This window comes from Salvelinus namaycush, chromosome 15 (assembly GCF_016432855.1).
Source record: "Salvelinus namaycush isolate Seneca chromosome 15, SaNama_1.0, whole genome shotgun sequence".
In the NCBI taxonomy this organism is placed as follows: Eukaryota; Metazoa; Chordata; class Actinopteri; order Salmoniformes; family Salmonidae; genus Salvelinus; species Salvelinus namaycush.
The window spans coordinates 6,381,630-6,407,756 of NC_052321.1; the positions used below are offsets into that span (position 1 = coordinate 6,381,630).

Below are 26,127 nucleotides of genomic sequence, written 5' to 3' on the forward strand. Positions count from 1 at the left end.
TAGAATGCGACAAGCTGACCAATTGAATAGGTAAACTATTCCACAATGGGGTTGTCTGATTTTGCGGTTGATTACTTGTGTTGTTGGACAAATGTATGTGGACCAAAGAAATTCATTATAATAAAAAATTAGGAAAAACCAAAGCTGCAAGGGCACAGCTCCGCCTGGCTCTCATTAGATTCATAGGTGCCAGGTTTGTCTGGAACAGGCCCAATTTTACACTGAGGCAAGTGTGCCAGCTTCACTTCTTTGTGTCTTGAAAATCTTAGCTATTATGACACCTGCTATTATGACACCTGCTATTCCTACAAAAATGAATGTTATTCCAATAGCTTTTGCCACTGTTCCCCCTATAGTAGCTACTAAAAGCACCCCTCCTATGATTAACAGAATAGCAACAAGCAATATCATACGGAACATTATCTTTCTCCTCCCCTTCTCTTCTATCTCCTGTCTTATTCTTTGCTCTATGATTCTTTCCTGCTCCTGCCTCTGCTTTTCTTCCTCCGCTTTCCTCTTCTCCTCCTCCTCTTTGATCTTTTTCTGAGCCTTCTCATACATGTCATTGGTGTAGTAATTTCCTCCATTATTCTCCACCATTTCTTTTATTTTCTCCAGAAGCTCTGTAACCTGAGTGGGGTCTTTCTCGTTGTTATTGAACGAGTGATATCTGCCCCCACAGGTGTTGAGAAGTTTCTGTACATCCTTGGACTTTCTCAGAACGTTGACCACTTCTTGACCATTCAGCTGATCTTTACAGGTGAACAGCAAGAGGGTGTGCAATGAAGCGTCCTCTCCAAAGTTCTCCTGGATCCACTTCACAGTGTTCCTCTCCTCCTCTGTGAACCTCCCCCCCAGCCTGATCACCAGCAGGAATGCGTGGGGTCCCGGAACAGACATGTTGACACACTCCCCTACTGTCTTTTTCACTTCTTCATCCGTCTTCGCTGTGTCGAAGATGCCAGGAGTGTCAACAATATGCACCCGCATCCCACAAACCTCTCCAATTGTTTTGTAACACTTGTCTGTCACAGAATTGAGAGAGGCGTTCACTTCAAACACCTTTTTCCCCAGGATGGTGTTTCCGGTTGCACTCTTCCCTGCTCCAGTCTTACCCACCAGAACAATCCTAAACAAATCTAAAAGACAGGACTGTTCACTACAAGATGTTCTGTTGTTTTATTCTTTCATAGTGCATTCGGGAAAGTATTCAGACCCCTTGACCTTTTCCACATTTTGTTATGTTACAGCATTTTAATTACATTTCATTTTTTTCCTCATCTACACACAATACCCCGTAATAACAGCAAAAACTGTTGTTTTTTTTTAATTTTGCCAATGTATTTTCAAATAAAAAACTGAAATATCACATTTACAGAAGTATTCAGATCCTTTACTCGGTACTTTGTTGAAGCACCTTTGCAAGCGATTAAAGCCTAGAATCTTCTTTGGTATGACGCTACAAGCTTGGCACACCTGTATTTGAAGAGTTTCTCCCATTCCTCTCTGCAGATCCTCTCAAGCTCTGTCAGGTTGGATGAGGTGTGTTGCTGCACAGCTATTTTCAGGTCCCTACACAGATGTTCAAATCGGTTTCAAGTCCGGGCTCTGGCTGGGCCACTCAAGGACATTAAGAGACTTTTCCCGAAGCCACTCCTGCGTTGTCTTGGGGGTGTGCTTAGAGTCGTTGTCCTGTTGGAAGGTGAACCTTCGCCCCAGTCTGAGGTCCTTAGAGGTCTGGAGTAGGTTTTCATCAATGTTCTATCTGTACTTTGCTCCGTTCATCATTCCCTCGATCCTGACTAGTCTCGCAGTCCCTGCCGCTGAAAAACAACCCCACAGCATGATGCTGCCACCAATATTTATTTATTTTTTATTTCACCTTTATTTAACCAGGTAGGCCAGTTGAGAACAAGTTTTCATTTACAACTGCGACCTGGCCAAGATAAAGCAAAGCAGTGCGACAAAAACAACAACACAGAGTTACACATAAACAAACGTACAGTCAATAACACAAAAGAAAAGAATGATATGGTAAACCGTTGTGATGGTGCCAGGCTTCCTCTACACGTGACACTTGGCATTCAGACCAAAGAGTTCAATCTTGGTGTCATCAGACCAGAGAATCGTGTTTCTCATGGTCTAAGAGTTATTTAGGTGCCTTTTGGCAAACTCCAAGCTGGCTGTCAAGTGCCTTTTACTGAGGAGTGGCTTCTGTCTGGCCACTCTGCCATAGAGGCCTGATTGGTGGAGTGCTGCAGAGATGGTTGTCCTTCTGGAAGGTTCTCCCATCTCCACAGAGGAACTCTGAACCTCTGTCAGAGTGACCATTGGTTTCTTGGTCACCTCCCTGGCCAAGGCCCTTCTTCCCCGATTTCTCAGTTTGGCTTGGCGGCCAGCTCTAGGAAGAGTCTTGGTGGTTCCAAACTTCTTCCAATTAAGAATGATGGAAGCCACTGTGTTCTGGAGAACAATTCTGCAGACATTTTTTGGTACCCTTCCCCAGATCTGTGCCTCGACACAATCCTGTCTTGGACTCTACGGACAATTCCTTCGACCTCATGGCTTGGTTTTTGCTCTGACATAGACTGTCAACTGTGGGACCTTATATAGACAGGTGTGTGCCTTTCCAAATCATGTCCAATCAATTGCATTTACCACAGGTGGAGTCCAAGTTGTAGAAACATCTCAAGGATGATCAATGGAAACACCTGAGCTCATTTTTGCCTCTCATTGCAAAGGGTCTGAATACTTATGTAAATAAGTTTTCATTTTTTTTATTTTAATAAATTTGCAAAAAAATCTAAACCTGTTTTCGCTTTGTCATTATGGGGTATTGTGTGCAGATTGATAATCGATTTTAGGATAAGACTAACGTAACAACATGTGGAAGAAGTCAAGGCGTCTGAATACTTTCAGAATGCACTGTAGATTGAGTATAGATCTGAATCGGCTCAGTTGATGGAAATATTAAAGTCCTTATAATCTGGGGTGGTATTTTTGGAGATGAATGAACTCACCAGTAGAGGAGGTCTTGTCTTGGGCTACCAAGGGAACAACTGAATGGTGTAAGACAAAATAATACACAGTGAGACATTTTTTAGAATGGCAATAGGAAAAAGAATAACTCATTATATACAGCAATCATTTTAAGTGGACCACAACAAATATCAAATACTTCGGATGCTTAATAAGTGACAACAAACAATACATATATAAAGATAACTTTATCCTATTACTGAACAATATGAAAGCAGATCTAATTATATGGAATAATCTTCATATACAGTATATCTTACAGGTAGAATAAACCTGATCAGAATGGCTCCCAAAGTTTTTAGATTTATTCTCTGTAATACCAATTACCCCACCTGGGACATTCTTTAAAAAGTATCCTCGGTCAACACAGACTTTATATAGGCAAATAAAACTCATAGAATAAAAAAGGGAAATGGTGGTTTTAACCTTGCAGACTTGGAATTGTATCATCTAGCCACCCAGGGCTTTTTCTTGCAACATATCGTTAAACGCACTAAAGAGGAACAACGGGTACATATGTTCATGCATCTGTTTTCAAAGGATAAACCTAAGAACATTACCAACTTCATAGTTAATAACACTAAAACAATATGGAAGAAAATGAAACGTATTCTACAAGAACCAATATCACTTCCTGAAAACACAACCCTATGGAACAGCCCTTGGATAACTATTCAGAATTCACAGATTAATTGGCCCGCATGGAAATTAAAGGAATGGATACCATAAATGACTTGGTAAAAGGAAATACATTTATTTCCAAGCCAGAATTAAAAAGCAATTTTGGATTGACCAATGTAGATATTTTCAAATACATGCAACTTAAAAGTGTAATATCAAGAAAGGTCTATTTGAAATCTTTTGGACATCAGAGCAATCTTGAGGGAATCCTATTTGAGTCATAAAAGGATGTTCATATGATAAGTAAGCTGTACAACTACCAAGACTTAAAAATATCTGATATTGACACAAGATGGAGGGAATGTTGGAAATAACTAACGAGATTACAGTTAACGAAAATGCTGCTTAATCCACTATAAAAACGAATGTATAGAACGTATTATACAAGAGACTCAATTCACAAGTTCTCCAGCACAACGGACGAGTCGTGTCTTAAGTGTAAAACGAACATTGACTCGATGTCTCAATAAGTATTACAATGCAAATATACTTTTAATAATGTGTCTGTCTGCATATTTTCGGACAACGCATATGAGGGTGCAGTGATATACCCGATGTGTTGGACGATACTTTTCTCGTCAATCGTTTTGAGAAAAAAAACGTATACTTAAAAACTGGAAATCAACTAATCTTCCATCGTTAACACAATGGAAAGGTCAATGCTTTATTATCTAAACGTTGAAAGTGCGTGGGCAAAGGAAAATATTTTCTGGGGGCACAGTTTGTGGGTGCACATGTTGCGGAGTGTGATACGGGCGCTGGATATGGGGATGTGAGCAGGTGGGTCTGTAAAGGGGTGATGTAGTGGATGTTTGTGTGCGTCTGTCTGTATGTTGTCCTTTGTGTGTATTTTTTGTACTGTAAAAAAAATATATAAAAAAATAAACATGAATAAAATCTTAATAAAATGTTAAATACATGTCACATGCCATACTCAGAATCAGATGCGTTGAACATGTCCTGGCTTGACATCAGGCTCTGTTTAATTGTTCAATATAAGAGATCCCATTTAAACTACTCAATTCAGTACATTTGGAAACATGACAACATTGAATCAGTTTAACACGGATAATATTGCGAAATGTAAATATTTATAATGTACAGTTGCTGTTCAATACTCACGCTCGTCCTCAGCCATTCTTTCAGTCATTCTTTATCTCCGATATTCTACACACACCAAGGTAATAATATTCTACACACACCGAGGCAATAATAACGGACGTGACTATACCTCACTCCTTCCTCTATAGATATACAGTATGATATCAGAACTAACATGTGACGTTGTTGTGGCCAACCCCATGTTTCAATGCAGGTGCAGAGGGACAAATATAAACCCTGTACAAAGCAGAGGTTTGAGTTTCAGTTTTGTGAACACTTGACGTTGACAAGGTCTATTTCATAGTCCTAACATTTAAGTAATTTGTTTTTTTACAACAATCAACATGATCAACATCGTCATCATCCGTCTTCAACTTTATGTCAGCTGATAGCATTAAACTCTTTACAAGACATAAAAGCAACAACAGGAAATGTAAAAAAAAAAAACAGTGCCTTCAGAAAATATTCATACCCCTTGGCTTTTTCCACATGCACACAATACCCCATAATTTCAAAGTATAATTATTTTGACACATTAAAAATGAAAAGCTGAAATATCTTGAGTCAAAAAGTATTCAACCCCTAAGTTATGGCAAGCCTAAATAAGTGAAACTGTGCTTAACAAGTCACACACTTACAGTTGAAGTTGGAAGTTTACATACACCTTAGCCAAATACATTTAAACTCAGTTTTTCACTATTCCTGACATTTAATCCTAGTAAAAATGTCCTGTCTCAGGTCAGTTAGAATCACCACTTTATTGTAAGAATGTGAAATGTCAGAATAATAGTAGAGAGAATGATTTATTTCAGATTTTATTTCTTTCATCACATTCCCAGTGGGTCAGAAGTTTACATACACTCAATTAGTATTTGGTAGCATTGCCTTTACATTGTTTAACTTGGTCATACGTTTCGGGTAGCCTTCCACAAGCTTCTCACAATAAGTTGGGTGAATTTTGGCCCATTCCTCCTGACAGAGTTGGTGTAACTGAGTCAGGTTTGTAGGCCTCCTTGCTCACACGCTTTTTCAGTTCTTCCCACATATTTTCTATAGGATTGAGGTCAGGGCTTTGTGATGGCCACTCCAATACCTTGACTTTGTTGTCCTTAAGCCATTTTGCCACAACTTTGGAAGTATGCTTGGGGTCATTGTCCATTTGGAAGACCCATTTGCGACCAAGCTTTAACTTCCTGACTGATGTCTTGAGATGTTGCTTCAATATATCCACATACTTTTCCTGCCTCATGATGCCATCTATTTTGTGAAGTGCGCCAGTCCCTCCTGCAGCAAAGCACCCCCACAACATGATGCTGCCACCCCCGTGCTTTACGGTTGAGATGGTGTTCTTCGGGCTACCAAGCCTCCCCCTTTTCCCTCCAAACATAACGATGGCCATTATGGCCAAACAGTTCTATTTTCGTTTCATCAGACCAGAGGACATTTCTCCAAAAAGTATGATCTTTGTCCCCATGTGCAGTTGCAAACCGTATTCTGGCTATTTTATGGCGGTTTTGGAGCAGTGGCTTCTTCCTTGCTGAGTGGCCTTTCAGGTTATGTCGATATAGGACTCGTTTGACTGTGGATATAGATACTTTTGTACCCGTTTTCTCCAGCATCTTCACAAGGTCCTTTGCTGTTGTTCTGGGATTGATTTGCACTTTTCGCACCAAAGTACGTTCATTTCTAGGAGACAGAACGCGTCTCCTTCCTGAGCGGTATGACGGCTGCGTAGTCCCATGGTGTTTATACTTGCGTACTATTGTTTGTGCAGATGAACGTGGTAACTTCAGGTGTTTGGAAATTGCTCCCAAGGATGAATCAAACTTGTGGACGTCTATAATCTTTTCTGAGGTCTTGGCTGATTTCTTTTAATTTTCCCATGATGTCAAGCGAAGAGGCACTGAGTTTGAAGGTAGGCCTTGAAATACCTCCACAGGTACACCTCCAATTGACTCAAATGTGTCACGCCCTGGCCTTAGTTATCTTTGTTTTCTGTATTATTTTAGTTAGGTCAGGGTGTGACATGGGGGATGTTTGTGTGTATTTGTCTCGTCTTGGGTGGTTGTATTGTATAGGGGGTTTTGTAGAGTGTATGGGGTTGTGTTCAGTGTAGGTGTTTAGGAAAGTCTATGGTTGCCTGGTTTGGTTCTCAATCAGAGACAGCTGTTTATTGTTGTCTCTGATTGGGAGCCATATTTAAGGCAGCCATAGGCATTAGGCTGTTGTGGGTAATTGTCTATGTCTAATGTTAGTAGCTTGTGTATGCACTTTCGTTTGTAGCTTCACGGTCGTTTGTTGTTTTTGTTTAGTTTGTATAGTGTTCGTTTTTCGTCTTCATAATTAAAGAAGATGTATCTATATCACGCTGCGCCTTGGTCCTCTCTTCCACATCAAGACGATCGTGACAAAATGATGTCAATTAGCCTATCAGAAGCTTCTAAAGCCATGAAATCATTTTCTGGAATTTTCCAAGCTGTTTAAAGGCACAGTCAACTTAGTGTATGTAAACTTCTGACCCACTGGAATTGTAATACAGTGAATTATAAGTGAAATAATCTGTCTGTAAACAATTGTTTGAAAAATGACTTGTGCCATGCACAAAGTAGATGTCCTAACCGACTTGCCAAAACTATAGTTTGTTAACCTTACATTTTTGGAGTGGTTGAAAACGAGTTTTAATGACTCCAACCTAAGTGTATGTAAACTTCCGACTTCAACTGTACATATACACATACATACACACACACACACACACACACACACACACACACACACACACACACACACATACACACACACACATATATATATACAGTGCATTTGGAAAGTATTTAGACCCCTTGACTTCTTCCACATTTTGTTACGTTACAGCCTTATTCTAAAATGGATTAAATAATGTTTTCCCCTCAATCTACCAGCAATACCCATCACTAAAAATAAAAACTTAAATACATTATTTATGTAAAGTATTCAGACCCTTTGCTATGCGACTCGAAATTGAGCTCAGGTGCATTCTGTTTCCATTGATCATCCTTGAGATGTTTCTTCAACTTGGTTGGAATCCACCTGTGGTAAATTCAATTGATTGAACATGATTTGGAAAGGCACACACCTGTCTATATAAGGTCCCACAGTTGACAGTGCATGTCAGAGCAAAAACCAAGCCATGGGGTCGAAGGAATTGTCCGTAGAGCTCCGAGACAGGATTGTGTCGAGGCACGGATCTGGGGAAGTGTACCAAAACATTTCTGCAGCATTGAAAGTCACCAAGAACACAGTGGCCTCCATCATTCTTAAATGGAAGAAGTTTGGCACTACCAAGACTCTTCCTACGGCTGGCCGCCTGGCCAAACTGAGCAATCGGGGGAGAAGGAACTTAGTCAGGGAGTTGAGCAAGAACCCGATGGTCAATCTGACAGAGCTCCAGAGTTCCTCTGTGGAGATGGGCGAACCTTCCAGAAGGACAACAATCAGGCATTTATGGTAGAGTGGCCAGACGGAAGGCACTCCTGAGTAAAAGGCACATGACAGCCCGCTTGGAGTTTGCCAAATACAAAACATCACAAGTACCACTCTTCATATTTTCAAGCATGGTGGTGGCTGCATCATCTTATGGATGTGCTTTACATTGGCAAGGGAGTTTTTTAGGATCAAAATAAACATTTTTATTTTTATTTTCCTAGAGGAAATCCTGGTTCAGTCTGCTTTCCAACAGATACTGGGAGACAAATGTACCTTTCAACAGGACAATAACCTAAAACACAAGGCCAAATGTACACTGGAGTTGCTTACTAAGACGACATTGAATGTTCCTGAGTGGCTTAGATACAGTTTTGACTTAAATTGACTTAAAAATCTATGGCAAGACTTGAAAATGGCTGTCTAGCAATGATCAACAAACAACTTGCCAGAGCTTGAAGAATTGTAGGTGTGCAAAGCTCTTAAACTTATCCAGAAAGACTCACTGCTGTAACATGTATTTCTGTATTTCACTTTCAATAAATTTGCAACAATTTCTTAAAACATGTTTTCACTTTGTCTTTACGGTTTATTTTGTGTAGATGGGTGAGAAAAAAACTATCAATTTAATAAATTTTGAATTCAGGCAGTAAGAACAAAATGTGGAATAAATCAAGGGGTATGAATAATTTCTAAAAGGCACTATACAAGTGATTAAAGAAGATCACATGTCAGGAATCACCTCAGGGAGGGTTGAAATCATGCAGCAGTGTCTGGGTCTTTTTCCTGATCTGACCCCATGGTTCAATAGTTTGATTGACTGTAGGATGAATGAGTTCCTGTATCGGTTTACTTTGCATAGTGGTTCTCTGTAGCGTCTTTCTGAGGGCAGGACTATGTATTCTGAGTGGAGGACATGGTTGGAGCCCGTGGAGATTTTTGATGCTAGTCTGTTCACGCTCTTGATGTAATTACTGTTGAAGCATTGTTTCACAGGTAGCCCAATTACTTTTGATGCAGTTTTCAGAAGGCGAAAGGATATCTTGTTTGGTGTGGTACGTCATGCAGTGTTGTCATGCAGTATTGTGTAATGGACTGGATGGTCGGTAATGCTCAATGTCATTTTTAGTTGTTGTTTTTCTTGCAATTTAAGACCACAGCTCTTTGAAACCAAACAGATCAGAAAGATGTGAAGTATTCTTCTCTAGTTAAGGAGATTGTTAACAGGAAAGGTTCACTCATTAGACTCTGGTCTGTGCTCCCTGGGCCTCGGTCTTCCTGGTCCCCATACAGTACATAGCCCTCTGACCCTGTAATGGTGGTCTGCGCCCCCTGGGCCTCGGTCTTCCTGGTCCCCATACAGTACATAGCCCTCTGACCCTGTAATGGTGGTGTCATGACGTTGGGTTGGGGGTAGGTTTACGACAGTCATAAATACCTCTTTTCCCCTTTTTCTCTCTCCCCACTATAACTGATGTGACATAAGGAAACCCATGGGTTAACATAGAGATTCTGGGTAACATCAGAAGTTGGGGGAAATGAACTATATTCTGATAATCCAACCAACTGAACATATGCAGTGGTACTTAAGGTATATTATGTCAGTTCGGTTGCCCTCTGACACATTCTCATCAATGATAGAATGACATAAACTCTACTGTGGAAAGTATAAATGTCAGAGGTATCGGATTCACATGGAATTGTTGTTTAATTCAAATGTTTGAATATGAGATTATTTGTGAAGAGATTAAATGTAAATTTAGCTTCCAAATGAGAGATCTGTGCTTTCATAAGTTTTCCTCAGCTCAACCAGTGGCCCGCCCCTGTGAAGAGGCATGGGTTAGAAACTTTTCAGACACACCCCTCTACCTCCACTATATAAAGCCAGTGACAAGAATATAACTTCCTGTTCCGGGTACACCAGGACGACGGTCCTGTGTCAGAATGGTTCAGACAATAACTACAGAACTAGGCCAACATCAGCATGGACTTTGATTGTGAATGGTATGAACTTTGAACTCGTGTTCACTACAGAAGTGATATCTCCTAGCCGTTGAGTTGGCAACAGCTGCTACAAACGCAGGTTAGGAAGGACAGTCCGAGTATCCCGTCTTCCACACACAACGTTACTACACGTATCCCGTGACTACCAGAGACATTCTCCAAAGGACAGAGGACTCGGGTTGGCGACACGGTCCATCTACCACCAACCTACTGAAGCGCAGCTCAGAGTAAATATGTATTGCATTTTCTTTTTCAAATGGGCGGTAATTTAGAATGCATCAGATAATATTAATTACGACAGCACAGCTCGCCTATGTTCGAATCTCCCGCTCTTTCACTAAGACTCAGACCCTTTTCTTTGTGTAACAAGCTGTCATATCTGTAACGCCCGCTAGGGACGTTTCTCTGTATGACATAATTTGTGATCAAGTTATGATTTAATTGTATATGTGTGATTCTGTGTGATTAGTTAGGTATTTAGTAAATAAATAATTAAACCCAATTTTGTATTGCTGATTCAACTTGTTAGCTAGGATTCTTGCAGATAACCAAGGACTTACAACTTTCAGATGAGACTGAATCAAATGACGATTAATGTGACTGTTATGCATGTAAAATATTCCTAAATCTTTAAGAGTTTATTCGAAAGATAACAGCTCTATAAATATTCTTTCGTGGTGTCCCTCTCTAGTTAATTAATATTTACATGATTAGTTCAATCAGGTAATATTAATTACGGAGAAATTATTTTATAGAATAGCATGTCATAGCAATCAATCTGGCATAGTCAAAGACACGACATATTGGAGCCCCCTGCGTGGAGTCTAAGATAGAATGAGGCTTTCATTTTGATTCAGCCTGTATAAAATTTAAAAGCAGATTCCATAATATACCACGTTTATTATACACATTTTTGGAGTGATAAACAAGCATTGTTGAGTGTGTGTGCGCGGAGATTCCCCGCCCCGCGCTGTTCTCTGACATAGTCAGTGGACAACGTAAGCGAATACATTTCTACCAAAGGCTGAGAAAGCTAATTATAGAAATCTGAGAAATAGCGCGTTTGGCCATTTCTGCCTGGCGCGTCTCATACGCGGGTAGGCCAGGTCATTATTAATTTCTCGAGCGAGGACAAAGAGCCAGCCGATCGAAATTCAGGAGATATAGCTCGACCAGCGATAATATTATATCTCTCTCTCCCTCGCGAGGAGACCACGGTGCATTTCGTGTTTACCGCGTGTTCCGGTTAAAACATCTTCAAAAAACACCGAAAAGGGTTTGAACATAATACGTTATAAGTAAAACCTTTTCCCTGCCAAGGGAATCCTACGTGCTACATTTTCAGGCACAAAGGAGGGTTAGCTGGCACGAGGTGCTAAAGCTAACAAGGAAAAATAGCATTTTTTTTCCTGGTGCCACGCTGAAATTCCTCCGCCTCGCGGAACGGAAATCCCGCACGCGGGTAGTTCCGTTTGATTTCAACGTGTTAAATCATTGGCCGCTGAATGTGCCCAGTATATTCGTTCATGAAGAATTATTCAGGTCACACTCAAGTCATTACTTATGATTTCCAGACGAATATCAATGTCTTATCCAATTGAACTAATAAGTGTAAATCTGGCCATTTACATTCTGAAATAGATATTTTAAATAATATCCAAATTGTTGAGTTCTCTAAATAAGACATTGCAAACTTTTTCCAAACTAACCTAGATTAAGTACTTCTCAGGTTAATTAAAGTTTAATTCACAAATTGCCTATACAGGTTTGATTTATCATTAAATTGATCAATCAGTAAAATTTCGGTTTTTCAAAACCCATTTAGTAATCCAGTATTGACAGAAGCCCCGCCCCAGCGGGAATCCCATGTGGTTTCGGCCTTAGGGAGAAGTGCCACAGTGTTGAATGTTCCAAACATTTGGTCTCTGTTTACACTTATGATATCCAATCAACAGAGATTGTATGGATTATCGTCTCATTCAATTTAATAAGTTAAATTGTTGAACATAATTTAATGTTCTTCCAATCAAATGAGACACTTTTAAACTTCTCATATTAACCTAGATGAAGCCACTTCTCAGGTTAATTAAAGTTTAATTCACAAATTGCCTATACAGGTTTGATTTATCATTAAATTGATCAATCAGTAAAATTTCGGTTTTTCAAAACCCATTTAGTAATCCAGTATTGACAGAAGCCCCGCCCCAGCGGGAATCCCATGTGGTTTCGGCCTTAGGGAGAAGTGCCACAGTGTTGAATGTTCCAAACATTTAGTCTCTGTTTACACTTATGATATCCAATCAACAGAGATTGTATGGATTATCGTCTCATTCAATTTAATAAGTTAAATTGTTGAACATAATTTAATGTTCTTCCAATCAAATGAGACACTTTTAAACTTCTCATATTAACCTAGATGAAGCCACATCTCATGTTAATTAAAGTTTAATACCCAGATAGCCTACACAGGTAGGATTAATCATTGGCATTGATTAATTAATTCAATTTGCTTTTGCAAATTCATTCACGTCCAACTTCCACATTACTGGTACAGTACTGGTAGTTTGTCAACATCTATAAATAGATTAAACTTGTCTTTGCAGCTTCCAATTAATTCCAAATCCAAACTTTGAATAAATTTAGTGAAAAATGTCTCTATTTTTCTAATAATGTGCAAGCTATCAAAGGAGGTGGTCACCACTCCTCCGCTAAGTAGTGAACCTCCACCCATAAAAGGATTGATCTCTGACCTCAGCAACGATACCAACCCTAATTATGCCTGTAGCGAAAAAACAGCCGAAATTGCGAACGCTCTCCAAAATCAACCATCAAACACAGGCTTTGTGACGGTTCTCCCCACTTTTGCACTGATGTATCGCCATAAAAATGTGGCATCGGTCCAATACCACCGTGCACAGCTAAAGCACGTGCCAGTCATGGCTAGCATGAGGGTACAGGTGGAGAGAACTGAGCCACTATTGATAAAAGCAGGAAATGAAAACATTCTGCTAGTCGAGGAACTGCGTTTGAAATCTGAACAATTGAAAGTAATTGCAAATACTTATGACGATGAACGAGCACAAACTCTTCAACAAAATCGTCGTCTCCAGGAACAACTCGATTTAGCCAAAACTAAATACGAGGTGGTCCACTCCAAACTAGATAAATCTGTTGAGTTATCTACAAATAGGAGCGCGCAATTTGATAACATGCAGGCAGTTTTGTTGAACGTTACTCAGAGTAACACGGCGCTACTCAAAATTCTGCAGACCAAAGACGATCAGTTGATGAACACAATGACGAAGTTGGATGACAAATCAGCAGAACTCATTGAAGTCGCTGACCAAATGAATGATGAGAGAACTCGGGTGATGAAGATGGAAATCTTGATTTCTAAGCAAGCGGAAGAAATCTCATCACTGAATCTCTCGCTCCGTACTCAAGACCTCTATTTGCAAACCATGACAGATAAGTTTGAGACCGAAAGGAGCAAGTGCGACACTCACGTGTCCAAAATCAGTACTCTAAGCGCTCAAGTGGACTCTGCAATGCAGCAGAATACCACCCTTAGGTACCATCTGGAAGAAGTCCAGAAGGGTCACGCTCTACAGCGTGACTATCCATCCAAGCAACCGGAGCCCGGTACTCAATGGAGTGAAGACGATAGGTTTCAGACATTGCCTCCGTCAGGTGTCCCCCAGTCTTCTCCGCTTGGCCATTCGGCACTGAGTAATATGGCGCCTCTTGGCCAACAAAGCCAAAGCTTGGCTTCTCCTCTTGGCCTTTTGGCCCCACTTTCCCCACAGGATAAAGCCCACCCTCTCCGCCCGCTTGACGCGGAATACCTTGACAAACTCGTCAAGTATTTCCCCACCTTTGACCCCGTTCCAGGTCAGCCAAACGATACTGAGACGTTCCTAGCTGACATAGAGGACGCGTTGGATGGCTACCCGACCGCTACGGGTTCTGACAGGGTTTACCTGTTGAAGCGAACGTCGAATAGACACGTGACAAGGTTCATTCGCCTACAACAGCAACACGTGCTAAATGACTACGCTAAACTTGCCACAGCTTTGAAATTAGAATTCAGTGGTTCGGCAACTCGCAAACACGATAGCTCACTGGCTAACACGGTCAAACAAGCTCGGAATGAGCACCCACAAGCTTACTATCATAGGCTTTGTTCAGCTTACTTTGGCCTACTCACTGAAACAGGCATGGAAGACCTGTTACCATTTAAACAAATGTTCCTGTCAAACATGTATCCCACCTTCATTACCTACTTGGGCACTGCAGCCAACATTGGCTTGCCTATCTTACAACTCAGAGAGCTTGCAAGCACAGCTTTTGAGGCATCAAATCAAATCAAATCAAGTTTATTTTATATAGCCCTTCGTACATCAGCTAATATCTCGAAGTGCTGTACAGAAACCCAGCCTAAAACCCCAAACAGCAAGCAATGCAGGTGTAGAAGCACGGTGGCTAGGAAAAACTCCCTAGAAAGGCCAAAACCTAGGAAGAAACCTAGAGAGGAACCAGGCTATGAGGGGTGGCCAGTCCTCTTCTGGCTGTGCCGGGTGGAGATTATAACAGAACTATGCCAAGATGTTCAAAATATTCATAAGTGACAAGCATGGTCAAATAATAATCATGAATAATTTTCAGTTGGCTTTTCATAGCCGATCATTAAGAGTTGAAAATAGCAGGTCTGGGACAGGTGGCGGTTCCATAACCGCAGGCAGAACAGTTGAAACTGGAATAGCAGCAAGGCCAGGTGGACTGGGGACAGCAAGGAGTCATCATGCCCGGTAGTCCTGACATATGGTCCTAGGGCTCAGGTCCTCCGAGAGAGAGAAAGAAAGAGAGAATTAGAGAGAGCCAAGATTTTCAAAATGTTCATAAATGACAAGCATGGTCAAATAATAATCAGGAATAAATATCAGTTGGCTTTTCATAGCCGATCATTAAGAGTTGAAAACAGCAGGTCTGGGACAGGTGGCGGTTCCATAACCGCAGGCAGAACAGTTGAAACTGGAATAGCAGCAAGGCCAGGTGGACTGGGGACAGCAAGGAGTCATCATGCCCGGTAGTCCTGACATATGGTCCTAGGGCTCAGGTCCTCCGAGAGAGAGAAAGAAAGAGAGAATTAGAGAGAGCCAAGATTTTCAAAATGTTCATAAATGACAAGCATGGTCAAATAATAATCAGGAATAAATATCAGTTGGCTTTTCATAGCCGATCATTAAGAGTTGAAAACAGCAGGTCTGGGACAGGTGGCGGTTCCATAACCGCAGGCAGAACAGCTGAAACTGGAATAGCAGCAAGGCCAGGCGGACTGGGGACAGCAAGGAGTCATCATGCCCGGTTTGCCGTGACGTATGGTCCTAGGGCTCAGGTCCTCCGAGAGAGAGAAAGAAAGAGAGAAGGAGAGAATTAGAGAGAGCCAAGATTTTCAAAATGTTCATAAATGACAAGCATGGTCAAATAATAATCAGGAATAAATATCAGTTGGCTTTTCATAGCCGATCATTAAGAGTTGAAAACAGCAGGTCTGGGACAGGTAGGGGTTCCATAACCGCAGGCAGAACAGCTGAAACTGGAATAGCAGCAAGGCCAGGCGGACTGGGGACAGCAAGGAGTCATCATGCCCGGTTTGCCGTGACGTATGGTCCTAGGGCTCAGGTTCTCCGAGAGAGAGAAAGAAAGAGAGAACGAGAGAATTAGAGAGAGCATACTTAAATTCACACAGGACACTGGATAAGATAGGAGAAGTACTCCAGGTATAACCAACTGACCCTAGCCCCCCGACACATAAACTACTGCAGCATAAATACTGGAGGCTGAGACAGGAGGGGTCAGGAGACACTGTGGCCCCATCAGAAGAAACCCCCGGACAGGGCCAAACAGGAAGGATATAACCCCACCCACTTTGCCAAAGCACAGCCCCCACACCACTAGAGGGATATCTTCAACCACCAACTTACAATCCTGAGACAAGGCCGAGTATAGCCCACAAAGATCTCCACCACAGCACAAACCAAGGGGGGCGCCAACCCAGACAGGAAGATCACGTCAGTAACTCAACCCACTCAAGTGACGCACCCCTCCCAGGGACGGCATGAAAGAGCACCAGTAAGCCAGTGACTCAGCCCCTGTAATAGGGTTAGAGGCAGAGAATCCCAGTGGAGAGAGGGGAACCGGCCAGGCAGAGACAGCAAGGGCGGTTCGTTGCTCCAGAGCCTTTCCGTTCACCTTCACACTCCTGGGCCAGACTACACTCAATCATATGACCTACTGAAGAGATAAGTCTTCAGTAAAGACTTAAAGGTTGAGACCGAGTCTGCGTCTCTCACATGGGTAGGCAGACCATTCCATAAAAATGGAGATCTATAGGAGAAAGCCCTGCCTCCCGCTGTTTGCTTAGAAATTCTAGGGACAATTAGGAGGCCTGCGTCTTGTGACCGTAGCGTACGTATAGGTATGTACGGCAGGACCAACTCGGAAAGATAGGTAGGAGCAAGCCCATGTAACGCTTTATAGGTTAACAGTAAAACCTTGAAATCAGCCCTTGCCTTAACAGGAAGCCAGTGTAGGGAAGCTAGCACTGGAGTAATATGATCAAATTTCTTGGTTCTAGTCAGGATTCTAGCAGCCGTATTTAGCACTAACTGAAGTTTATTTAGTGCTTTATCCGGGTAGCCGGAAAGTAGAGCATTGCAGTAGTCTAACCTAGAAGTAACAAATGCATGGATTAATTTTTCTGCATCATTTTTGGACAGAAAATTTCTGATTTTTGCAATGTTACGTAGATGGAAAAAAGCTGTCCTTGAAACAGTCTTGATATGTTCGTCAAAAGAGAGATCAGGGTCAAGAGTAACGCCGAGGTCCTTCACAGTTTTATTTGAGACGACTTTACAACCATCAAGATGAATTGTCAGATTTAACAGAAGATCTCTTTGTTTCTTGGGACCTAGAACAAGCATCTCTGTTTTGTCCGAGTTTAAAAGTAGAAAGTTTGCAGCCATCCACTTCCTTATGTCTGAAACACAGGCTTCTAGCGAGGGCAATTTTGGGGCTTCACCATGTTTCATTGAAATGTACAGCTGTGTGTCATCCGCATAGCAGTGAAAGTTAACATTCTGTTTTCGAATAACATCCCCAAGAGGTAAAATATATAGTGAAAACAATAGTGGTCCTAAAACGGAACCTTGTGGAACACCGAAATGTACAGTTGATTTGTCAGAGGACAAACCATTCACAGAGACAAACTGATATCTTTCCGACAGGTAAGATCTAAACCAGGCCAGAACTTGTCCGTGTAGACCAATTTGGGTTTCCAGTCTCTCCAAAAGAATGTGGTGATCGATGGTGTCAAAGGCAGCACTAAGGTCTAGTAGCACGAGGACAGATGCAGAGCCTCGGTCTGACGCCATTAAAAGGTCATTTACCACCTTCACAAGTGCAGTCTCAGTGCTATGATGGGGTCTAAAACCAGACTGAAGCATTTCGTATACATTGTTTGTCTTCAGGAAGGCAGTGAGTTGCTGCGCAACAGCTTTTTCTAAAATTTTTGAGAGGAATGGAAGATTCGATATAGGCCGATAGTTTTTTATATTTTCCGGGTCAAGGTTTGGCTTTTTCAAGAGAGGCTTTATTACTGCCACTTTTAGTGAGTTTGGTACACATCCGGTGGATAGAGAGCCGTTTATTATGTTCAACATAGGAGGGCCAAGCACAGGAAGCAGCTCTTTCAGTAGTTTAGTAGGAATAGGATCCAGTATGCAGCTTGAAGGTTTAGAGGCCATGATTATTTTCATCATTGTGTCAAGAGATATAGTACTAAAACACTTAAGTGTCTCTCCCGATCCCAGGCCCTGGCAGAGCTGTGCAGATCCAGGACAGCTAAGCCCTGGAGGAATATGCAGATTTAAAGAGGAGTCCATAATTTGCTTTCTAATGATCATGATTTTTTCCTCAAAGAAGTTCATGAATTTATTACTGCTGAAGTGAAAGCCATCCTCTCTTGGGGAATGCTGCTTTTTAGTTAGCTTTGCAACAGTGTCAAAAAGAAATTTTGGATTGTTCTTATTTTCCTCAATTAAGTTGGAAAAGTAGGATGATCGAGCAGCAGTGAGGGCTCTTCGGTACTGCACGGTACTGTCTTTCCAAGCTAGTCGGAAGACTTCCAGTTTGGTGTGGCGCCATTTCCGTTCCAATTTTCTGGAAGCTTGCTTCAAAGCTCGGGTATTTTCTGTATACCAGGGAGCTAGTTTCTTATGACAAATGTTTTTCGTTTTTAGGGGTGCAACTGCATCTAGGGTATTGCGCAAGGTTAAATTGAGTTCCTCAGTTAGGTGGTTAACTGATTTTTGTCCTCTGACGTCCTTGGGTAGGCAGAAGGAGTCTGGAAGGGCGTCAAGGAATTTTTGTGTTGTCTGAGAATTTATAACACGACTTTTGATGCTCCTTGGTTGGGGTCTGAGCAGATTATTTGTTGCGATTGCAAACGTAATAAAATGGTGGTCCGACAGTCCAGGATTATGAGGAAAAACATTAAGATCTACAACATTTATTCCATGGGACAAAACTAGGTCCAGAGTATGACTGTGGCAGTGAGTAGGTCCAGAGACATGTTGGACAAAACCCACTGAGTCGATGATGGCTCCGAAAGACTTTTGGAGTGGGTCTGTGGACTTCTCCATATGAATATTAAAATCACCAAAAATTAAAATATGATCTGCTATGACTACAAGGTCTGATAGGAATTCAGGGAACTCAGAGAGGAACGCTGTATATGGCCCAGGAGGCCTATAAACAGTAGCTATAAAAAGTGATTGAGTAGGCTGCATAGATTTCATGACTAGAAGCTCAAAAGACGAAAACGTCATTTTTTTTTTTGTAAATTGAAATTTGCTATCGTAAATGTTAGCAACACCTCCGCCTTTGCGGGATGCACGGGGGATATGGTCACTAGTGTAACCAGGAGGTGAGGCCTCATTTAACACAGTAAATTCATCATGCTTAAGCCATGTTTCAGTCAGGCCAATCACATCAAGATTATGATCAGTGATTAGTTCATTGACTATAACTGCCTTTGAAGTGAGGGATCTAACATTAAGTAACCCTATTTTGAGATGTGAGGTATCACGATCTCTTTCAATAATGGCAGGAATGGAGGAGGTCTTTATCCTAGTGAGATTGCTAAGGCGAACACCGCCATGTTTAGTTTTGCCCAACCTAGGTCGAGGCACAGACACAGTCTCAATGGGGATGGCTGAGCTGACTACACTGACTGTGCTATTGGCAGACTCCACTAAGCTGGCAGGTTGGCTAACAGCCTGCTGCCTGGCCTGCACCCTATTTCATTGTGGAGCTAGAGGAGTTAGAGCCCTATCTATGTCAGTAGATAAGATGAGAGCACCCCTCCAGCTAGGATGGAGTCCGTCACTCCTCAGCAGGTCAGGCTTGGTCCTGTTTGTGGGTGAGTCCCAGAAAGAGGGCCAATTATCTACAAATTCTATCTTTTGGGAGGGGCAGAAAACAGTTTTCAACCAGCGATTGAGTTGTGAGACTCTGCTGTAGAGCTCGTCACTCCCCCTAACTGGGAAGGGGCCAGAGACAATTACTCGATGCCGACACATCTTTCTAGCTGATTTACAGGCTGAAGCTATGTTGTGCTTGGTGACCTCTGACTGTTTCATCCTAACATCGTTGGTGCCGACGTGGATAACAATATCTCTATACTCTCTACACTCACCAGTTTTAGCTTTAGCCAGCACCATCTTCAGATTAGCCTTAACGTCGGTAGCCCTGCCCCCTGGTAAACAGTGTATGATCGCTGGGTGATTCGTTTTAAGTCTAATACTGCGGGTAATGGAGTCGCCAATGACTAGGGTTTTCAATTTGTCAGAGCTAATGGTGGGAGCCTTCGGCGTCTCAGACCCCGTAACGGGAGGAGTAGAGACAAGAGAAGACTCGGCCTCAGACTCCGACTCGCTACTCAATGGGGAAAACCGGTTGAAAGTTTCTGTCGGCTGAATGAGCGACACCGGTTGAGCATTCCAACAGCATTTCCCTCCAGAAGCCATGAGAAAATTGTCCGGCTGCGGGGACAGTGCGGGGGGATTTATACTAACGTTACTATCTGTACTTACTGGTGGCACAGACGCTGTTTCTTCCTTTCCTACACTGAAATTACCCTTGCCTAACGATTGCGTCTGAAGCTGGGCTTGCAGCACAGCTATCCTCGCCGTAAGGCGATCATTCTCCTGTATATTATGAGTACAGCGAATGCAATTAGAAGACATCATGTTAATGTTACTACTTAGCTTCGGCTGTTGAAGGTGCTGACGAACCATGTCCAGATAAAGCGTCCGGAGTGAAAAAGTTGAATGAGGGAAAAAAGTTGTGATGGAAAAACTAAAAATATAAACGGTAATTAAAAAGAAAAAAAAACGTAAAGTTGTCAGCTAGCAAAGCAAAGCTAGCAAAGTAAAGTTGGCAACAAAACGCACAGCAACACGTCTGCAAATTCAAGAGGAAGTGATGTGCAGTCCACCCTGATCAAAAGCTCGCAACGCCAAGAGCCCTGACCACTCGGTTTTGAAGTTTGACCAGGAGCACTCACTCCAGTCAGAGGGTGCATTATCAGGTATTGGAGCGTTAAGAGATGACGCACAACAACAGTTTCTACCACGAAACCATGATTCCAATAACCTCCGCGGTCGAAATAACTGTAAAGCACGTCGCCATCAAAACGACTACCGCTACAATCGACCTGTTCACTACGTTCCTGCACCCAACCCACACAAAGTGTCAGAGCACAAGGGTAACAAAGGGTTGAAGGATGATCAAAACGTAGACCAATGTTCTCCAGAAGTTCCACTACGTGAAGAACTAAAGCGAGAAACATTTGAGAAAAGGGTAAAAGATAAGTCACAAGGACTAGACAGGGAATTACCGGACTCCAGGTCCGCAGGAATTAACACCCATAGCAAGGACGTTAAAATTCAAATCCCTCCTGCTTTCACTCGAGACCCTATCCAGGGCCCGATTGACCAAGAAACAAGCCCACGGGCTTTGTCTATAAACTCTGATACAAAGGTTGCGAAGAAAAAGGTCAAACGCTTCGGTAAAGCCAAGCCCACTCAAAATCGTAAAAGTCAATCTGCTTCCACCTTGAACAGAATTGACACATCACGTTGTTGCGAAAGACAACTTCACTTTGTGGGGAATATGTCCACTAAACACGAATCGAAACGACCATACCTGGAAACAGTCCTGGAGGACTGCTTAACTTGTCATGCGCTAATTGATTCGGGTGCGACAATATCACTCATCTCTCAAACATTGTTTGATGATCTAAAAAGGGCTTTGAAGCCAACTAAACGTTGGTTAAAAGTGGAACGATGCGACACTACACTTCGAGGGGTCACTCAGACTACCTCGCCTCTCACATTGAGCGTCATGCTGAAACTACACTTCAAGGACATATCGCTCGTCCACCCTGTGAATGTTGCTAGCCTCGAAACTGTACCCCTGCTACTGGGAGCAGACTTGATGGATCGGTTACTCCCATTGATGGATTGGAAAACCAACCAGGTATGGTCACAGGCTACCGTGCCTTCTCTACCGACCACACTGTCTTTCCCTAACGCTAGCTGCAACGCAGTCAGTCACGAGGGGTATCTGTCGAAAGCACCCCTTGGGAAAAAGACGTTTAAAAAACACTTGGGGCAGAATCCGATCCAAGGAGATATTACGATATCTCAACGCATTCCATCAGCCAATCTGATTGACAATTCTTGTCATGTTTTCGAGCCAGCTGTCTCTGTGAATGAGCTACTTCCCTCCTCCTTGCAGTCATGCAATACGGTAGTTGAGATGAACTTCTCTTGCCCTTCGGACACTTCCGCAAGCACTGCGGCCGTCTCAGCAAGAAAAACATTGATGCGCAGAGTATACTCTGCTTCCGATGACACACCTTCCGCTTTGTGGGGGACTGTCAACCCTTACAATGACACTAATGGCGTCAGTCCAGCAACTGACCCGTTGACTCCCACTGGTGAAACACTTTGCGATATCACAGACCGATATCCTCGTCTCAGTTCGCAGGTACTGAAGAGGTTGCCACACGCGGTCGCGGTGGTGACTGACAGACCTCGACAGCCACTGAGGGTGTTGAAGCACAAACACCAGGAGATTTGGTTGAAAGGTTGCAGCCATTCTCATAATAACGCGGCCACTGACAACTCGTACATAGGGTCCGAACCTTTCGTTTGCGCCTCGGATACCAACACCACATGCTGGTGGGGGGGTCCCGAGACGCAAAGGGGGGGAATAGTAGCCCAGACCCATGATGAGCCTTATCGAGGCCGGTGGGACAACACCGTACGAGGCCGCCAGAGCATAAACCAAATCTAGTTGTAAACTCCCATTTGAGAACAGTGAGGAGCAGACAGGCCCCTAGACGGGGATTATCTTAGAACACATCTAAGATATTATTGAGGTGTACCACACTGGTCGTAAAGGAAGTCCAGTGGACTTGTCCACCTCCAAAACAAATGGCAACAATAATCATTCCTTGCCATGTGTAGTAGTCACTACAAGACAACTAGTAAAATGCTCTAATCATGTATTCCTGTAGGATAACATTTCAGAATAAATCGGTAGGACGACTGGACCCCTTGAGTACCAGTACCAATACCACAGTCAGTTCAGCAACACTCAGTAAGAGAATTAGTAACCTCACTTAAATTGCTTTTGATAACAGCGACTGAGTCTGAGTCACTCAGAGTGCAGCGCGGGGAAGGGAATCTCCATTGCACTCTTCCAATGGTTACACACGCCACTAATAAATAGAACCCTCCGTTCAGGAGAAAAGTTATTAGAAGGCAGGAACCACGATAACACCATGTACGACTGGTCTAATACTTAGTACTTCCGTCATGAGGTTAGCTCCTCCGTGGATAACATAGCTATGAAGAATACTTCCTCATACCTACTGCCACTACAATAGTGGAAGACAGTGACTGGTAGTAAAACCACTACAGACTCCCTCGACACCAATTCTGACTGACCTCCAGGCATTGACCTGAAAATTACCTGACTACGTCAGACTCATTCTGAACAAGTTGTAATCTGCCAGGATACTTGGTTTCCTTCCCTTGACATGTGTGCTTGCGTACGCATAAACGCACATGTACAACGGAACATCCAATTAGGATTTATGCTAGGATCACTTAAGGGTCCGAGCAAAATACCAGCCTTAGTAAAGTTGAACATTTATTTTGAGGCCTTTAACTCTACAGCTACAGCACTCACCAGTTTTCTTCTCAGAAGTCCATAGGTCATCCCTGTAGACTGCCCAAAACTAGTGCCTTACAGCTGTAGACGTATCATATAGTTATCAACTTAGGATAGTACCCTAACCAACACCCCGCAAATTAGAAGAGCCCTAGATATGACATTAGACAATGCCATGATAGGGTCATTTTGCCAAGACCATGGACGTAGATAGAATACAGTCCAATTAGATGGTTAAGATGGCATAACTATATTTTGTTTTGTTTATGCTTTCAGTCATTTTGTTTCATTTTCTTCGGCATGTAGAAAGTGATAGAGCCATAAACAACTTCCCCATACAACCATCAGTTAGTGCCACAACGCCGCTCATTTGGGAGGAAATGTAATGATATATTTCATGAGTGTGTGTGCGTTGTTAACATCTGCCTAAGTTACTGCCCAGATCTTCCAGTCTGGACGACCAGACTACGGGTCCGGAACGGTGATCCCAATCCGGACCTCCGCTGCCCAGCCATGGAGCAGACTTCTTCATTTGCAGACACCCTACCCGGGTCAACCACACCAGAGGGGGGACTGCAACAGCGATCACCAACTGGACATCTGCTGTCCAGCCATGAAGCAGACTTCTTCATTTGCAGACACCCTACCCGGGTCAACCACACCAGAGGGGGGACTGCAACAGCGATCACCAACTGGACATCTGCTGTCCAGCCATGAAGCAGACTTCTTCATTTGCAGACACCCTACCTGGGTCGACCACCAGATGGGGACCACAACGATGGTCCACAACCAGGACAACCCACGGTCATTTGTATGTTGGTTTGCAACATGCAGGTTAATCGCAAGATTGAACCCAACATGGGGGGACTGTCATGACGTTGGGTTGGGGGTAGGTTTACGACAGTCATAAATACCTCTTTCCCCCTTTTTCTCTCTCCCCACTATAACTGATGTGACATAAGGAAACCCATGGGTTAACTTAGAGATTCTGGGTAACATCAGAAGTTGGGGGAAATGAACTATATTCTGATAATCCAACCAACTAAACATATGCGGTGGTACTTAAGGTATATTATGTCAGTTCGGTTGCCCTCTGACACATTCTCATCAATGATAGAATGACATAAACTCTACTGTGGAAAGTATAAATGTCAGAGGTATCGGATTCACATGGAATTGTTGTTTAATTCAAATGTTTGAATATGAGATTATTTGTGAAGAGATTAAATGTAAATTTAGCTTCCAAATGAGAGATCTGTGCTTTCATAAGTTTTCCTCAGCTCAACCAGTGGCCCGCCCCTGTGAAGAGGCATGGGTTAGAAACTTTTCAGACACACCCCTCTACCTCCACTATATAAAGCCAGTGACAAGAATATAACTTCCTGTTCCGGGTACACCAGGACGACGGTCCTGTGTCAGAATGGTTCAGACAATAACTACAGAACTAGGCCAACATCAGCATGGACTTTGATTGTGAATGGTATGAACTTTGAACTCGTGTTCACTACAGAAGTGATATCTCCTAGCCGTTGAGTTGGCAACAGCTGCTACAAACGCAGGTTAGGAAGGACAGTCCGAGTATCCCGTCTTCCACACACAACGTTACTACACGTATCCCGTGACTACCAGAGACATTCTCCAAAGGACAGAGGACTCGGGTTGGCGACACGGTCCATCTACCACCAACCTACTGAAGCGCAGCTCAGAGTAAATATGTATTGCATTTTCTTTTTCAAATGGGCGGTAATTTAGAATGCATCAGATAATATTAATTACGACAGCACAGCTCGCCTATGTTCGAATCTCCCGCTCTTTCACTAAGACTCAGACCCTTTTCTTTGTGTAACAAGCTGTCATATCTGTAACGCCCGCTAGGGACGTTTCTCTGTATGACGTAATTTGTGATCAAGTTATGATTTAATTGTATATGTGTGATTAGTTAGGTATTTAGTAAATAAATAATTAAACCCAATTTTGTATTGCTGATTCAACTTGTTAGCTAGGATTCTTGCAGATAACCAAGGACTTACAACTTTCAGATGAGACTGAATCAAATGACGATTAATGTGACTGTTATGCATGTAAAATATTCCTAAATCTTTAAGAGTTTATTCGAAAGATAACAGCTCTATAAATATTCTTTCGTGGTGTCCCTCTCTAGTTAATTAATATTTACATGATTAGTTCAATCAGGTAATATTAATTACGGAGAAATTATTTTATAGAATAGCATGTCATAGCAATCAATCTGGCATAGTCAAAGACACGACAATGGTCTGCGCCCCCTGGGCCTCGGTCTTCCTGGTCCCCATACAGTACATAGCCCTCTGACCCTGTAATGGTGGTCTGTGCCCCCTGGGCCTCTCTGTCTTCCTGGTCCCCATACAGTACATAGCCCTCTGACCCTGTAATGGTGGTCTGTGCCCCCTGGGCCTCTCTGTCTTCCTGGTCCCCATACAGTACATAGCCCTCTGACCCTATAATGGTGGTCTGCGTCCCCTGGGCCTCGGTCTTCCTGGTCCCCATACAGTACAT

At 42.6% G+C, this 26,127-nt stretch overlaps 1 protein-coding gene across 1 annotated transcript; it reads right to left on the reverse strand.

The window, feature by feature from the left end:
• On the reverse strand, positions 1-26,127 carry LOC120059741 (GTPase IMAP family member 7-like). The gene is made up of 2 exons (XM_039008796.1): positions 25,925-26,127; positions 1-1,129 (listed from the first exon to the last, which is right to left on the reverse strand). Exons 1-2 carry the CDS (start codon positions 26,125-26,127, stop codon positions 217-219), a joined length of 1,116 nt encoding a protein of 371 aa, XP_038864724.1. The 3' UTR covers positions 1-216.

What these genes read in the sequence shown, in the direction of transcription:
- LOC120059741 (XM_039008796.1), bottom strand. Translation starts at nt 26,127, where the DNA reads ATGTACTGTATGGGGACCAGGAAGACCGAGGCCCAGGGGACGCAGACC. An exon ending in GCACAGACCACCATTACAGG is followed by an intron (nt 1,130 to 25,924) that starts GTCAGAGGGCTA and finishes AGATTTGTTTAG; the next exon opens with GATTGTTCTGGTGGGTAAGA.